Here is a 15,617-nt window from a genome sequence, read left to right as displayed (position 1 = left end):
CCGAAATGGTTGTATCTGTTTTCAATGGTCCCTCTCAAAATCCCTAAAGGTTGGCTTTTAATGATCCAATCGGCTATTAATAAATTCATCTGGAATAATAAAAAGCCTAGAATAAGTCAAAAAAATATTTCAAGAAAACTGTCCCAGGGAGGGCTAAACTTCCCAAATATCATAAATCTTTATTATGCGAACATTATACGACATATTTACATTTTACAAGAACCACAATTTTTTACTGAACCCTGGTATAAAATGGAATCCGAAGCTATACACGCTTCTAGCCTTTATTCCTATATCTGGTCAGATACCGGTAAGCACTCGAGAGTGCTACCGTACTCCCCAATATCGCTGGCCCACACTTTGGAAATATGGACAGAAATTAAGAAAATCTTGGGTTTAACCAATCGAATCCTTAGAACCTGCAAATTAAATATATTAGAAGCTAATGTAGAAGATTTATCATTGAGACACTGGCCTAATAAGGACACTTTAACCATAGCGGATATTATGCAGGGTGATAATATTTTACCCTTTCAACAGTTAGTAGATAATGTGCATATTCCATCTAAAGAAATATTTACTTACTTTCGTATTAAACATTATATTCAGAAACATGTTGTTCAATCTACATTCCCATGCGTTAAAGAGCTGCAAACTCTATTCTCTTTTCAAACTGTCCCCAAGATTATCTCGGTTGCCAACTCGCTACTTAAAGGCTTAGATCCCTTCCCGCATAGACTGGTTAAAACATGGGAAAAGGAACTTAATTTAGTGATCTCCCCAAACGACTGGTTTTCCTCCTTAATTTGGGTAAACAAATTTGTTCATGGATTGAACCTGACTGAGTGCCACTTTAAGCTTTTATATAGGTGGTACTATACTCCAACAAGGTTGGCTAAAATGTATACTTCTCAACACTCAACTTGCTGGAGATGTGGCACCTATTCAGGCACATATATTCATATTTGGTGGTATTGCCCAGCACTTAAGCCATTATGGGCCTGGACCTTCAATATCTTTTCGGAAATATCACTGAATGAGGCTTCGTTTAATGATACAAACAAAAATCCAGCCTCGGCCCTCCTTCATCTGAATTGGCCTTTCAAATCAAGTAAATATAGATGTTTAGCTACTCACTGCTTTATTGCAGCCAAAGTTACCATTGCAAGACAATGGAAATCTTCCGAGCCTTTTCAGAAGGCCTCTCTAATTAAACAAGTTAAACTTCAATTAACAATGGAAAATGATATTCTTAATACCTGGTCACTGGCCTCAAAAAAAGAGACTGGTATTTACTTTGGTTAAACACCTGTTCCCTACTATATGGCAATTTATAAATTTTTCATGTGACGGGGGAGGGGACGGGGGTCTGATCATTCAGTAGATATACCTCTATGGACAATAGTTTTCTTAGTTTGTGGTTATCTTCTAGGGATATACTCCCTATCATATTTCCACAGACTCTGGGTATATAATATAATAATGACTTCCTCAGTTAATTTTTTTTTTTTTTTTTTCTTTTTCTTTCTTCTTCTCTTATTGGTTTGTTTTCTCTTAGTGTTTGCATGGGAGATGGCCTGTTGCACCTTAATTAACGCATTCTCTCTATATAGTAGGAACTATTTATATCATTTGGTGTAATATGCAATATGTATGTTTGTAATGTATGTATTTTTCGAATTGTACTGTAATATAAAATATGAAAAAAAATTTGAATAAAGAAGTATTAAATAAAAAAAAATATAGACACTATATGTAGATACCCAGCTTATTCTTATGTTTAATGCACCCTGTGCTCATTATAGGTGCAGGGTGTGTATTACTGTTAAATGTTTTGTGTGCTCTTCTGTCCTACTGATGCTTTCTACCAACTAGGTGGATTTGGTAGTGGAGCCTGTTGAATGCCATCTGTTGGTTGTGAAGATCTTTAAACAGCTATATACACTACCTGAATAGCAAGGCTTGTTAAATTGCATATTCAGGTAGATTTGCATGTTATTGTTTCTGCAGGCAAGGGACATATTGCCTGTTTGTCATTTTCTTCCCCACCCCTTTATAAATATGTTATTGTGTTATTATGAGTTCCTGTTTGTTTCCCCATATGATTTGGCTATGTATTACACTGAGTGTCACCACAAGTTAAATGTAATGCTGATAGGGGCTAGTCCTGAGTGAAAATAAAGCACTGTGTGATAGTCCCATTGGGAACTGTGTGCCCTGTGTGGTTCTTCAGGGATCCCAGTAACAGAGTCTTCGGACCGGCTGGCTGGCTGCTTTGGTCCCGGATTCCTGGGACAAGTTTAAAAATAGCTAGGCCTGAGATCCACAAGTGCCTTTGTAAAGACTGTAGCTGAAGAAGCAAAGACAGAGGGGATGATACCTGCCTGGAAGGAGAGTGCTGTAGCCTGGTTTGGGGTGGAAGAAGTCGTCAACGATCCCAGTCAAGCTTCGGCGACTGGGGTTGAATCGTTCCAGGATTCCTTATCGCAGGTGGAACAAGGGCATTTTGTCAGACTGTTGTCTATTGGGCACCCCTCCCCACTTCCACTACTAATGCCAAAGAGCAGAAAGTACAATTGAGGGCTTACTTTAATTAGTTGAGAGCAATCAGCTGACGTACATAAACCGTTTGACTACTTACAATGAGGGAAGCCAGTTAACTCCTGACACCATAACCACTAAAGTGAGCAATTGTGGCTAAGGTGCTTGGAGTGTTAACCTAAATTGTATTTTTTTGGGCGTGTTGAACATTTTTATCTGTTTTGGCAGGATCTAATGAGAATTGCAGGGCCTGTGTGATTTAACATATTCATAGAGACACAATGCTGTGCACCTGTAGCCCAAATACTACAATTAAAAAATATATCATCTGCTTAGTTCACATCAGTAATCTATTAGTTCACATCAGTCATCTAAATAAAGCCCATATCATAAAGTGATCATGTAGTTGGACGGGGGTCAATTTTGCCGGAAGCATAAAAAAAAAAAAGAAAGAAAAGACAGATTGCCAGCCCATATAAAATTAAATTTTTCTTAAAATCAGACTTAACTAAAAAAACATCCACTGGCATCCTCTAAGATTCTTAGTGATATTTGCACTAATTTTGGTTCTTTGTTTTGTATAAATGGACAGCTTAATGTAGTAGTTCTGATGACTATAGCCTGTCCCTGCAGCCATTTTAATGTACATACTGCCTTTTCTAAGTTCAGCACCTGCACTCTCTGCATGCGATTCTGAATGCTGAACACTCCTCATAGAGATGCATTCATTCAATGGAGATGGTGACTGGTGCAATGCAAAATTTTATCGTGCATGCGCAAAAGCCTCCCAATCATTTTCTATTGGAAAGCATTGGATTGGCAGAGATTATCTCAGACATGGAGGTTTTTACCAGCTATGGCAAGAGAAGCACGGGGATGCAGAAAAGGTAAGTAAAGCTTAAATTTTCATGCACTTAGAGGGGGGGCCAGGTACCTTAACATTGTACAGGTAACTATCGTGTTAGGAATACATGTTTGTATTCCTAACACTATATTGTTCCTTTAAGAATTTATTTGGCTTTTTTCGCTTTGGTTTTGAATAAAATTTATGTTTTATGTCATTTTGGCCCTGTGTATCACTCATTTGCCTTTTTTTTTTTTAATTAATAACCTAATTCTCTCTTTTGGTGTTTTATCTGGATTCAAAAACCTGTACACACAAGGTTGGAAATCATATTACCAGACTGTTAATTGCGTAAGGGATTTATATACTTCTAGCATTTACCCTGAATTATAACTGTACCATTATTTGGGTAATCCAGGACACCCTTACCATAAGTTCTTTGGTGGTAACAGCGGTGTTAACCTGGGGTGGTTTAGGTAGGATTTGAGTATTAATTAGGTTTCACCTTATGCTCTTGTAGAGGTAGAGGGATAAGGCAGCCAAAGACTGGGTGCTGTTAACACCTTCACGCCCACATTCTCCCCAATGTCATTGCTTGGCACATCACCATGATAGGGACAGTGTTACAAATGTATTTTTAAAAGGTATTATATGACACGTTTTGTAGAGTTTGCTTAAGAGCAGCGGTGTTCTTGAAGGGTAGCTGAAAGGTAAGATTTAATTTCAAGTTATTCTCTTATCGCATTCTTTGCTGTGATATCACTGGTCTGCACAGGTAAAATTAATGGAGGCAGTTATCTGATTCTCTGGAGCATAAATGTAAAGTGACAGCAGAACTTTTAACTGTGATGTGAGCACTTTCCATTTGCTTATAAAACGTGGTGAGATCAGTTAAGAACACAGAGTGCCATGATTCAGCACTAATGGTATAAAAAGCATTTTTCTTTTATTGAAAATGGCTCGTCACAATACAAACTACAATCTAAGTAATTTATAAACATATTTATATATATCTATATATAGCATAACCATTTCCATTTATATGGTTTGAAATAAAAAAGGATTGCTACAAAGATGGTCATTATTTAGCTAACTGAATCAGTGGGAATTGGGCTAGTGAATGCGTTTAGAGCAAACACTTAAGAGATGTTCTAGGTACACGCAATTATTGCAATTTAAAGGCTGACTATGTACCATAACAATGTAGGCCTATTGTAAATGTTATTGTGTGCTATTGGAGTTTTAATACTTTGTTGGTATATATTATAATTAAGTTAATTTTCTTGTACTACACCCCTATAAACCTATAATATTTTTGTGCAGGCTGACTTCCTAGTTCCTGTATATCCTAGAGCAAGTCCTTGAACTTTAAAGTGTAAGTATATATTAAAATATACTCCCACCTGCAGTCTACACTATTGTTTTTTTATGTTTCCTTATCTCTACATGTAAGATCATTATTGAAGTCACTATACAGCATATTCGATTTCCATCCATCCGGAGACGTGGATTGTACCGTGCACGTGCAATACAACAAAGCTCTGAAGTGTGACTTATAAATATAATTTAAGAATAATTTATTTGACACTATATATGGCACTAATATTTGTTTGCTCTTTTTCTTTCTGAGGTTACATAAACTAAACCATTATTCATGTGATCTAAGTACGTATAGTTATGTAGTCTCTTCTATACATTACACCATAAGGCTGTTTGTGAGTGTTGAATATTAACCAATCACAGCGTATTATTTAAATAAAAACTGTGTTGCACTATTTTCTTTTATCTTTTGTATTCATCTACATTTTAACAAGCTTGTCAATAATGATAAAGATTACATTTGAATTATATGGTTTTACATATCGGGACATAATCACCTGTTCCTTAGCAGTCTTAACCCCTTAACACCGCAGCCAAATGTACAAGTTGTGAACGAAACAAAACGTAAACAAAACCTGGCATTTGCGCTATATGTCTGTCCAACCGTAATTCACCTCTTTCATATTAAATGCACCCCCCCTTATTATATATCATTTTATTCAGGGGAAACAGGGCTTTCATTTAATATCAAATATTTAGCTATGAAACATAATTTAATATGAAAAAAATGGGAGAAAATAAGATTTTTTTTTATTTTTTTCGTTCTTCATGACATTTTAACTGTCAATGTCATAATACTGTTTGCTTTTACTGCAATAAAATACACATATTTGTATTCAGCAAAGTCTCACGTGTAAAACAGTACCCCCTATGTACAGGTTTTATGGTGTTTTGGGAAGTTACAGGGTCAAATATAGCGTGTTACATTTGAAATTGAAATTCGCCAGATTGGTTACGTTGCCTTTGAGACTGTATAGTAGCCCAGGAAATAAATTTACACCCATAATGGCATACCATTTGCAATAGTAGACGACCCAAGGTATTGCAAATAAGCGATGTCCAGTCTTTTTTAGTAGCCATTTGGTCACAAACACTGGCCAAAGTTAGCGTTTGTATTTGTTTGTGTGTGAAAAATGCAAAAAACGCCAATTTTGGCCAGTGTTTGTGACTAAGTGGCTACTAAAAAAGACTGGACATACCCCATTTGCAATACCTTTGGTTGTCTACTATTGCAAATGGTATGCCATCATAGGGGTAATTTTCATTCTTGGGCTACCATAGGGTCATAAAGGCAACGTAAGCAATCTGGCGAATTTTAATGTGAAAAAAATTAAACACAAGCCTTATATTTGACGCTGTAATTTTTGAAACCACCATAAAACCTGTACATGAGGGGTACTGTTGTACTCAGGAGACTTCGCTGAACACAAATATTTGTGTTTCAAAACAGTAAAAAGTATTGCAGCAATAATATCGTCCCTGTAAGTGCTGTTTGTGCGTGAAAAATGCAAAAAACGTCACTTTTACTGGCGATATCATGGTTGTAATACATTTTATTGTTTTGAAACACTAATATTTGTGTTCAGCGAAGTCTCCCGAGTAAAACAGTACCCCCCATGTACAGGTTTTATGGTGTCTTGGAAAGTTATAGGGTTAAATATAGTGCTAGCAAATTAAATTCCCTATACTTTCGGCATGGGTGGTCAGGCAGGTCCCGCTAATTGTAATTAATTAGGATACCTAATTATGTAAAATTATTACATAAATATATGTGTAGAATTAATATATGTATATATATACATATGTGTATATATACGTATATATATATATATATTTTTTTTAATATTTTTATTTATATATAGGTATATATATAGTGATATATACGTATATATTTATGTATATAGATATATATATTATTTCGTTATAAGTGTATTTTGATATAAATATATATATATTAATATCAGAATACAGTTAGAACGAAATAAAACACATCTATATATTTTTTAATATTTTATTTTTAATTATTTTTTTTATTTATTTTTTTTACGTATTTACATATTAATTTTTTTTATATTATTTATAAATATATATATAACAATAATTATATATATATTTAATCAGTATCAGTCTACGTGTAATTTGATATTAATATATATATATAATTATATATATATTAATATTAAAATACACCTAGACGGTGTATGTGTATGTGTGTATATGTGTATATATATACTTAGATCATATATATATAATATATATATATGATCTAAGTATATAATTTTTTTTTTTACACTGTTTTAACATTTTATTATTTTATTTTCAGCCAGCAGGGGGACCAACTGTCATTACAGTTGGTCCCCCTGCTGGCAATGCAGCAGGCAGCTATACCGGCCATGTGATTGTGAGGTCCTCGCAAGGACCTCACTCTCACATGACCGGGAGGCACCGGAGGAGGAAGATGTGCCGCGGGGGGGCTCCCTGGGAGTCCCCCGAACCGCGATCGCCGGCGTGGGACCGCCAGCGACCGGGTAAGTTACTAAAAACCGGAGGGCGTACTATTACGTCCGGCGGCGTTTAGAGCCGCTTTTAAAAGGACGTAATAGTACGCCCTCCGGACTTAAAGGGTTAAAATTAGGTAAATACAACATCAAATGAACAACATCACATGACATATTACAATGTGTCATGATTTATTTAACAAAAATAAAGCCAAAATAGAGAAGCTATGTACTAAAAACTAAGTACACCCTTACTACTTCTATAGGAATTAAAAGGTCAAGTAGCAGACATTTTGTGGGGATATTTATGGGATAATAATAGTAAACAGTTGAGAATTGCCCATTATTTCAATTCTCAGATCCCAAAGATTGTTATCGTGTAAGTGAAATGTATTCCATATAAATAAAAAATCACAATTTGTTATAAAAATAGATACAATTTATTGTGACAATTTAAATAATAATAATATGTAACATGCGTGATAATAATCAATGAATATTCAGTATAACATAGTATGCAATACAATATGGTAATGTAAAAACATATCCCAATGGCTAACACAGTCTTAATTGTCAAGACAATGATTTATGATAGTACTTCACAGAGAAACGAAAGTGGAACTTACACACAGACACAGAGCTTGCAGCTTAAGGCCATACAACTTTAGCTGACAGTTAGAATGCTGGTTAGACCTCCTAGGTAACTAAGATCTATTCTCATGTAATTTTAAATAAAATAACATTTAAACCAGCTCATTAGTCATTTCCTGGAACCATCCAATAAGAATAATCTACCATGTTCTATAAGCATAACTTTAACTTGCCTAAACAGATATTTTATCTTATTTTAGAGCAAATCAATACCTGGATAAATATCACGATATGCTAACATGTGATATGTCACATTAATATATATAATTATTACTTTCCATCTGCAGAATAGAATGCTTAATTATATATTCTTTAGTAACTAAGATTTCTAAATATCGAAATCTGATCCTGATTTATCCAGTCATATATCATGCTATAGAAAATTTTAATTAATTTAGATTAATTAAATGAAACCAGTATAATTACCAGTTGAGTAGACATTCTCATCTGATGAGTAGGTAGTCTCAGGAACTGAATGGAGGTGTGATTGGTGTGTAAGAAATTATGAGTGCCCTGGAGTGGATATCTGTCATGGATTTCTCTGCATTGCCCCCGACTGCTCACCTCTTGCTTCTTTGCTTCGTTTGCATACCTCTCTCTTCCCTTTGTCTTAACTTTTTAAGGGAAAATTCACTAGGTGATAGACCAATAGAAAACTGGAGGTGTGGTTACCTTCCAGATAGCAATTTAAGTATTTGGTCTATAGAGGGCAGTCTGGTCCCACTAAACATTCCTATCCAGGAAAGAGTTAACTTTTCCTGGAGGCTATTTTGACGTCATTTAGCTTATCTTTATGGTTATTTATAATTTAAGTTTTCTGTAGGTTCAAAGAGTTTCTTTGGGCTTTCTTCAGACTACGTGTCTGGCAATTCTGCTACAATTTCTAATATGACAGTTCGTAAACTAAATATGACCCCTAAACTTACAATGGGATCTTATACAATATCAAAAGTAAAATTAAATTATTTAATCTTCTCTGTCACAAATGTCTGGGTTTAGGATTAATTATATTCCATTAGCATTTATACAGTCTGTCCATCCCCCGTTCTCATTTCTTATCAATTTGGTTTGTATATACTAAGCATTCCTTAGCTTTTGGCAAAGTGGTTAGTTTTACAGAAGGGATATAAATCTTGTGTCTTTTGTTTGCTTGAAGATAACAAAATGGAGTCTGCTCTGTTCAGAATGATTTAGGCAATATACACTTTAATTTCTATCATAGCACAAAATGTCTGCCGATATAAATACCCTGACAAGGTGCTGCTAATCAAATGTCATTAATTATCACCAAATGAGACCACCTCTATAAAAGCCAAAGTTTTAGCAGTTTGCTTGTCTGGAGCATTCAGATGTGTGTCAACACAATGTCAAAGAGGAACGACATCAGCAATGATCTTATAGAAGCAATAGCTTATGCCCATCAAACTGGGAAGAGTTTCCAAACAATTTAAAATCCATCAATCTACAGTGAGAAAGATTATTCGGTGTAAAGCATTCACAGTTGCCATTCTCCCAGTAATAGTCAACTCAGCACATTTACCCCAAGGTTAGACTGTGCAATGCTCAGTGAAATTGCAAAAAAATCCAAGAGTTCTCAGATTCTACAGGCCTCAGTTAGCATGTCAAACCTTAAAGTTCACAACAGTACAATTAGAAATGACTGAACAAGTATGGATTGTTTGGAAGGATTGCCAGGATAAAGCCTAGTCTCTCTAAAAAGAACATGGCAGCACTGCTTAGGTTTGCAAAGTTGCATCTGAACAAACTACAAGACTTCTGGAACAATTTCCTTTGGACAGACAAGACCAATGTGGAGATTCTTGGCCATAATGCACAGCTCCACATTTGGTGAAAACCAAACATAGCATATCCACACAAACACCTCATACCAACTGTCAAACTTGGTGATTAAGGGATTATGATTTAGGCTTAATTTGCAGCCACGGGACCCGGGAACCTTGCAGTTATTGATTCAACCATGAACTTCTCTGTATACCAAAGTATTCTAAAGTCAAATGTGAGGCCATCTGTCAGACAGCTCAAGCTTGGCCAACATTGGGTCATGCAACAGGGAATGATCCCGAGCACACCAGCAAATCTACAACAGAATGGCTGAAAAAGAAAAGAATCAAGGTTACAATGGCCCAGTCAAAGTCCAGATGTCAACCCAATTGAAATGCCATGGTGAGACCTTGGTTTTATTTTTGTTAAATAAATAATGACATGGTGTAATATACCATGCGTTGTTGCTCATCTGAGGTTGTATTTACCTCATTTTAAGACCTGCTAAGGAACAGATGTTGTTATGTCTTGATATGTAAAACCATTGAATTCAAACAGGGTGTGCCAAAGCACTGCATGGCAGTCATCACAACGTACGTGTATTTGGGAAATGTCAGTTTTACATAACCAAGGAGCAAGTTTCATGCATTGGTTAAGGCTTTAACAGAGCTAATCTCAGAAACATGTCCTTCATAAATGTTCTAATTACCAGAGTTGATCCTGGGCTGGGGCACAGGGTGCATAGCACCCAGACTCTGACACATCGCGTTAGACTCTTCCCCTTGTGTTAGCTCCTGCTTCTTTGTGTTGGGAGGGAAATATTATGACACCTCATGGCATTAAGATGATGCTGCCAAGCTATTTAAGGACAACATGGCACTGGTAAGTTATTTGGAAAAAGAAATGGCACTGATTAGCAATTTTAGGACAAAGCTGGCACTGAAGCTATTTTGGGCACAAGATGGCACAAATTAGCTATTTTAGGAAAACAATGGCATGGAAATCTGGGTACAAAAAACGCACGTATAAGCTTTTCGGGGGCAAAGCTGGCACTGAAGAAAGTGTGTGCCATGTTACCTGGTGAAGTTGGGAGCCCAAAGAGGTAGAGTGGTTTCCATAGAAAATGGATGTATAGAAGTGTTATGTTTGTAAAGGGAAAAGGTTAGCAATATAGTGACACCAACCTGGGGCACCAAAATATTTTCATACCCAGGTGTCTGTGACCCTAGGATCAGCCCTGGTAATTACATAAAAAAATATTAATATTAGCTAAATTATTGTGTTTTATTTTGTCTATTGTAAAGAAAAGCAAGATTCACAGTTTACATACCTTTTCACTCCATGCCCACAGTCCAACTCCGAGGAAAGCAATCCCCAAAAACTGAAAAAAAAATAAAAGATATGGGATAAATATATGGTACACATTTACTAACTTCTATATTATCTATAAGCAGGTGATATCTGTCTGTGGAAAAGGGGGCACACAGCCTGGACATCTCTCACTAATCTACAGAAACTTCTAAGCAAAATAAATAAATAATGCATACATAGTTGAAAATAAATGAGATTATGTATGATTATAACTGTAGCATATATGAATACACACTGGTTTTGACATCTTTTTATAGTCATTTATTAAAGATTCATCTGTGATGGCAGATAAGCAATCCATAGACATTACTCATTTACCTACACATTATCACAATAACACTTGTCGCACATTTGCTGTTATTTGTCATAGTAAGGTGATCTTCCCTATAATTTAATAAATATATATAATAATATATTTTATATAATATTTTAATCATTAATATTAAATATATATATATATATATATATATATATATATATATCAATCAGTTCTTGAATATCATGTTTTAGAAGAAGGAAAAACAGATCTAAGTGACTGACAAGGACCAAATAGCGATAGCTAGACAATTGGGTCAGAGCATCTCCAAAACGGCAAGTCTTGTGGGGTGTTCCCAATAAGCAATGGTTAGCACCTACCAAAAGTGGTGCAAGGAAGGAAAACTTTGAACCAATATCAGTGTCACTGCCTCCCATGGCTCATTGATGTATGTGGGAAGTGAAGGCTATTCCAGCTAAAAAAAAAAGCTCAATGCTGGCCATGATATAAAAAAAAGTGTCCTGAATGAAAAAGAATGCCCTGGCAGAAATACACGACTAAACCTTTCTGCAGGGTAAAATACAGCTATCAGCACAGGGGCCATAGTCACATGGCAGGAGGCTGGCAATTAGTCCTCTCCCGGCCCAAGTGGCGAAGGGCACTTCGTCACAACCAGCTAGTGGAAATCACAACAGGGCACTGACAAAAAGGTAATTTGAGTTTAAATAACCCTCTGCAGGGTTGTAATTGTATGTCTCTGGCCTCTGGCCCCAAAACGTGGGTGCGCATCTATGACGTGACGTTGCACGCACGTTTGCGCCATCTTTGATGTGGGCGAAGGTGAGTTTCCTATTAAAACTGGAACCGCAGCGGCCAGCGTCTCTAGGAACGTCGTACTCGCTAGGGACCAGAACGGAAGGAGGTCGGGCAGCGGTTTGCCGCGACCAAGGTAAGTATGCAATATCTCTCGGCATGGCCGCTTAGTTTATGTGCGGCATTGCCGGCAGAAGAACGGGGAGCCGTGACAGGGAAGAAGGCAGGCTGGCATAGGCAGTTATATTCAACCTAACTAGAGATTGTTGCAGACCATATACACCCCCTTATAGCAATGGTGTTGCCTGATGGCAATGGCCTCTTTCAGCAGGATACTACCCTGATAAACTGCAAAATTATTTGAGGAATGGTTTGAAGAACATGACAAATAGTTCAAGTTGTTGCCTTGGCCCCCACATTCCCCAGATCTCAATTCGATTGAACATCTGTGGGATGTGCCAGAACAATAAATCAGATCCTTGGAGTCCTCATCTCGCAACTTGCAGGACTTAAAGGATCTGCTGCGAATGTTTTAATGTCTTGGTGCCAGATTCCACAGGACATGTTAAGAGGTCTTGTGAAGACCATACCTCAATGCATCAGAATAGTTTTGGCAGCAAGAAAGTGATCTACATGAAATTAGGCAGATGGCTTTAAATTCGTGGCTGATTATTGTGTGTATATTACTAGAGGCTCTTCTGCTAAAATAAAGCAAATCTCAGCTATTTTAATGAGATGGTCTTATAGAGACCATTTGATTGGTGTAGTGTGGCATTTTGCTGTGCATGCACACTAGTCTCCCAATGCTTTCCTATGTGAAAGCATTGGATTGGTTGAGATCACCATAACTGATGACCACAGACAAGGAGACCGGCACACTGTGTGATGTGGTAAGTAAATGCACTTTTTAAATACAGCGGGTGGGTAGGGTAGCCACCTATAGGTAGTAAACCACTATAGTATTATGAATGCATGTTTGTATTCGGAACACTATAGCATTCCTTTATGCATTGAATAAAATCAACAAGATAACAAGCAACAAGGTATAATATAAAAATTTGCTAACAAAGCATAGCTGGCTGGAGAAAAAAAATTAAATCAATCAAAGAAGTAAAAAAAAAGCATGGACTGTTCTGTTAATACAGCAGTGTTTGTTTTAATGACAACTATCGCATGTCAAAAATAATCATAGTCGACAATTAGACTTCAATTGTATATATCCCTTCCCTTCGAAAAACACATAATGATGAAACACACCCTTCTTGTAAATAGCTTCAGTAAATAGCTTGAGGATAAATGTCTTTCAGCAGTAGTGAGATATTTGTTTGCCCTTACCCTTGAGCATAGTAATAGAATGAGTCTTTGCTACAAATGTCAGAAGTTGCATAATTTTAAAGCTTCACAATATTCTACTTTTCCTTTTTGTATAGAACAACTCAAAAGCAGCTTTTGTTCCTTTCAGCCTTATTCCATGTGCTGGCATGTGTTAGCAGACAGAGGCCAATTATAAAACTCTAATTTGGCTTTGAGGACATGGGGCAGTGAGAAATGCTGACAACAAAAGTTTGTGCACGCTGGTAAACTTGTTTCGCATAACGGTACAACTACAGTAGTGAGCTTTGAAACATGCCAAGACATTGTTATCTTCTCCTTCACAAACTCTCTGTTGATTAATTATTATCAGATTTTACTCCATCCTATTGAGCTGCTGCATAAATATTCATGGGTTTAGAAGTGTTTGGCTTATGAGCTCAGCTGTAGTCTGCTACATAGTAGCTTCCAAAAAACATATTTTGCTTAATTGACTGCTACGCATCAGAAGATATTTTTTCCAAAAAGTAAAAATTGCAGCATGTCACAGTTCATTCCCTTAGCCATACCCATTACATCAGAAATCGTTTTTCTTCTAACTATTTTCAGTCCCAAAAAAGCTTAAATTAAAATTAATTTAACTAATCATGAAAAAAAAAATGTTATGCAATAAAAATAATCCTTTTTTATTTTTATTTTACAGGTATTTGTTTTAATGACATCTATTAGTGGGAAGTTGGTAGAGTTATTTGGGGACACAGCCACAATGGATAGGGGGATAGCTATGCCTCTACTTGGGAGAAGGGGGTGGACAATGGCATGCCCATTCCACCAATTATATAATTATTTAGAGCCTTGACTCACTGTCCATGGGTGGGGGTGGGGGCACTTTGTCCGCTTTGAATATTATAATTAGTCTCGCACCTTCTGCTAAGTTGCTAGTTTTAAAAGCTTAGTAGATATGCTCCCAACCTGCAGGATCCTATTTCCAAGTGCACAATTCAAGTTGCAAAATACAAATAAAACGATGACTTCAAAAGCAAATATTTCATGTTTTGGAGTAAAATTCGGCTCTCTTTTCAAAGTTTCACATCACAGTGGTGGTTACTGAAAGTAGACTGTTCGTGGAGCATTATGATTAATAGGTGACAATATTGCTCACCACAAAAGTCTTTCCATTAAAAGCTGCAATCTCTTGATATTTTTAACAATGGACACTGGAATACATGCCTAACACAAGAGAAAAAACAAGCGTTTGATGATCTGACCTTTCCCATTTGCTTTCACAATCGTCAAAAGCATCTTTAACAAATGACTAATCTAGATCTAGATTCACTTATTCAATCTGAATCTAAACTTTTTTTTATCCTACATTCACTTATTCATATAGTCTAGAAATGTGTTATAGAAATGTATTATGTATTATAGAAATTTCTATGTAAAATGTTAATTTAGAATAAACATACATTCATATGCCAACCTTTCTATTTGATGCAATGAAATGGATTAAGAGACACGTTAATATTAAAGGAACACTCCTGGAACAATAATTACAGTAGCACCACTCTGTAGCTTTTACACTTTTTCTGATGGGAGTTCATCCAGAATGTTCATGGTTTCTGATGGGCAAAATAATTCAGAACATTCAAAGCAAAAGGTTGTTTGGTTTTTTGTTTTCTAGTATTGGCGATGGCTGTCAAAGAGCCATTTCATAAGTCTTTCCAATGCTAACTTCGATACCTCTATTATAGAAGCAAAGTGGGGCATTTCTGATACCGAGGTAAGGAAGATGTGGCAGCTATTTGGACATGGCCTACAATTATATTGTCAACCTTATTGGCATATTTTGGGAATGAAAATAGACTCTTCTAATTTGGAGTAGGGTAACGCGTCACATTGGGAGTAGGACAACTCCTCACACACCTGCTGGCCTTGAAAAACAAAATTACAAACAGTGATAGTTTTGTTGCAGAATAATTATACTACTAAACAAATTTACTGTTGAGCATACATGTTTACCTATTAACCCTTCTATTGCCAGACTGTAAGCTTATCAATAGATCAGATGGAATGTACTGGTTTAGCATTACATTACACATATATTACATTACACACCCTGATACAGTTCACTGAAGTAGTGGATTTAATATGGTTCAGTACTATTTTCACG

General features: G+C 36.2%; 1 protein-coding gene across 2 annotated transcripts in view; it reads right to left on the bottom strand.

Moving 5' to 3' along the window:
* Window positions 1-15,617, bottom strand: part of TSPAN5 (tetraspanin 5) — a 212,806-nt gene that overhangs the window by 63,173 nt on the left and 134,016 nt on the right. For both annotated transcript variants that reach the window (XM_063458609.1, XM_063458610.1), the window contains exon 2: window positions 11,027-11,077. In XM_063458609.1, the coding sequence (XP_063314679.1) occupies window positions 11,027-11,077 (51 nt within the window). The remainder of the gene's footprint in view (window positions 1-11,026; window positions 11,078-15,617) is intronic.

This window comes from Pelobates fuscus, chromosome 6, assembly GCF_036172605.1.
Source record: "Pelobates fuscus isolate aPelFus1 chromosome 6, aPelFus1.pri, whole genome shotgun sequence".
Lineage (NCBI taxonomy): Eukaryota > Metazoa > Chordata > Amphibia > Anura > Pelobatidae > Pelobates > Pelobates fuscus.
Note: the sequence above shows the minus strand (reverse complement) of the source record. Positions and strands in the feature narration are given on the sequence as shown.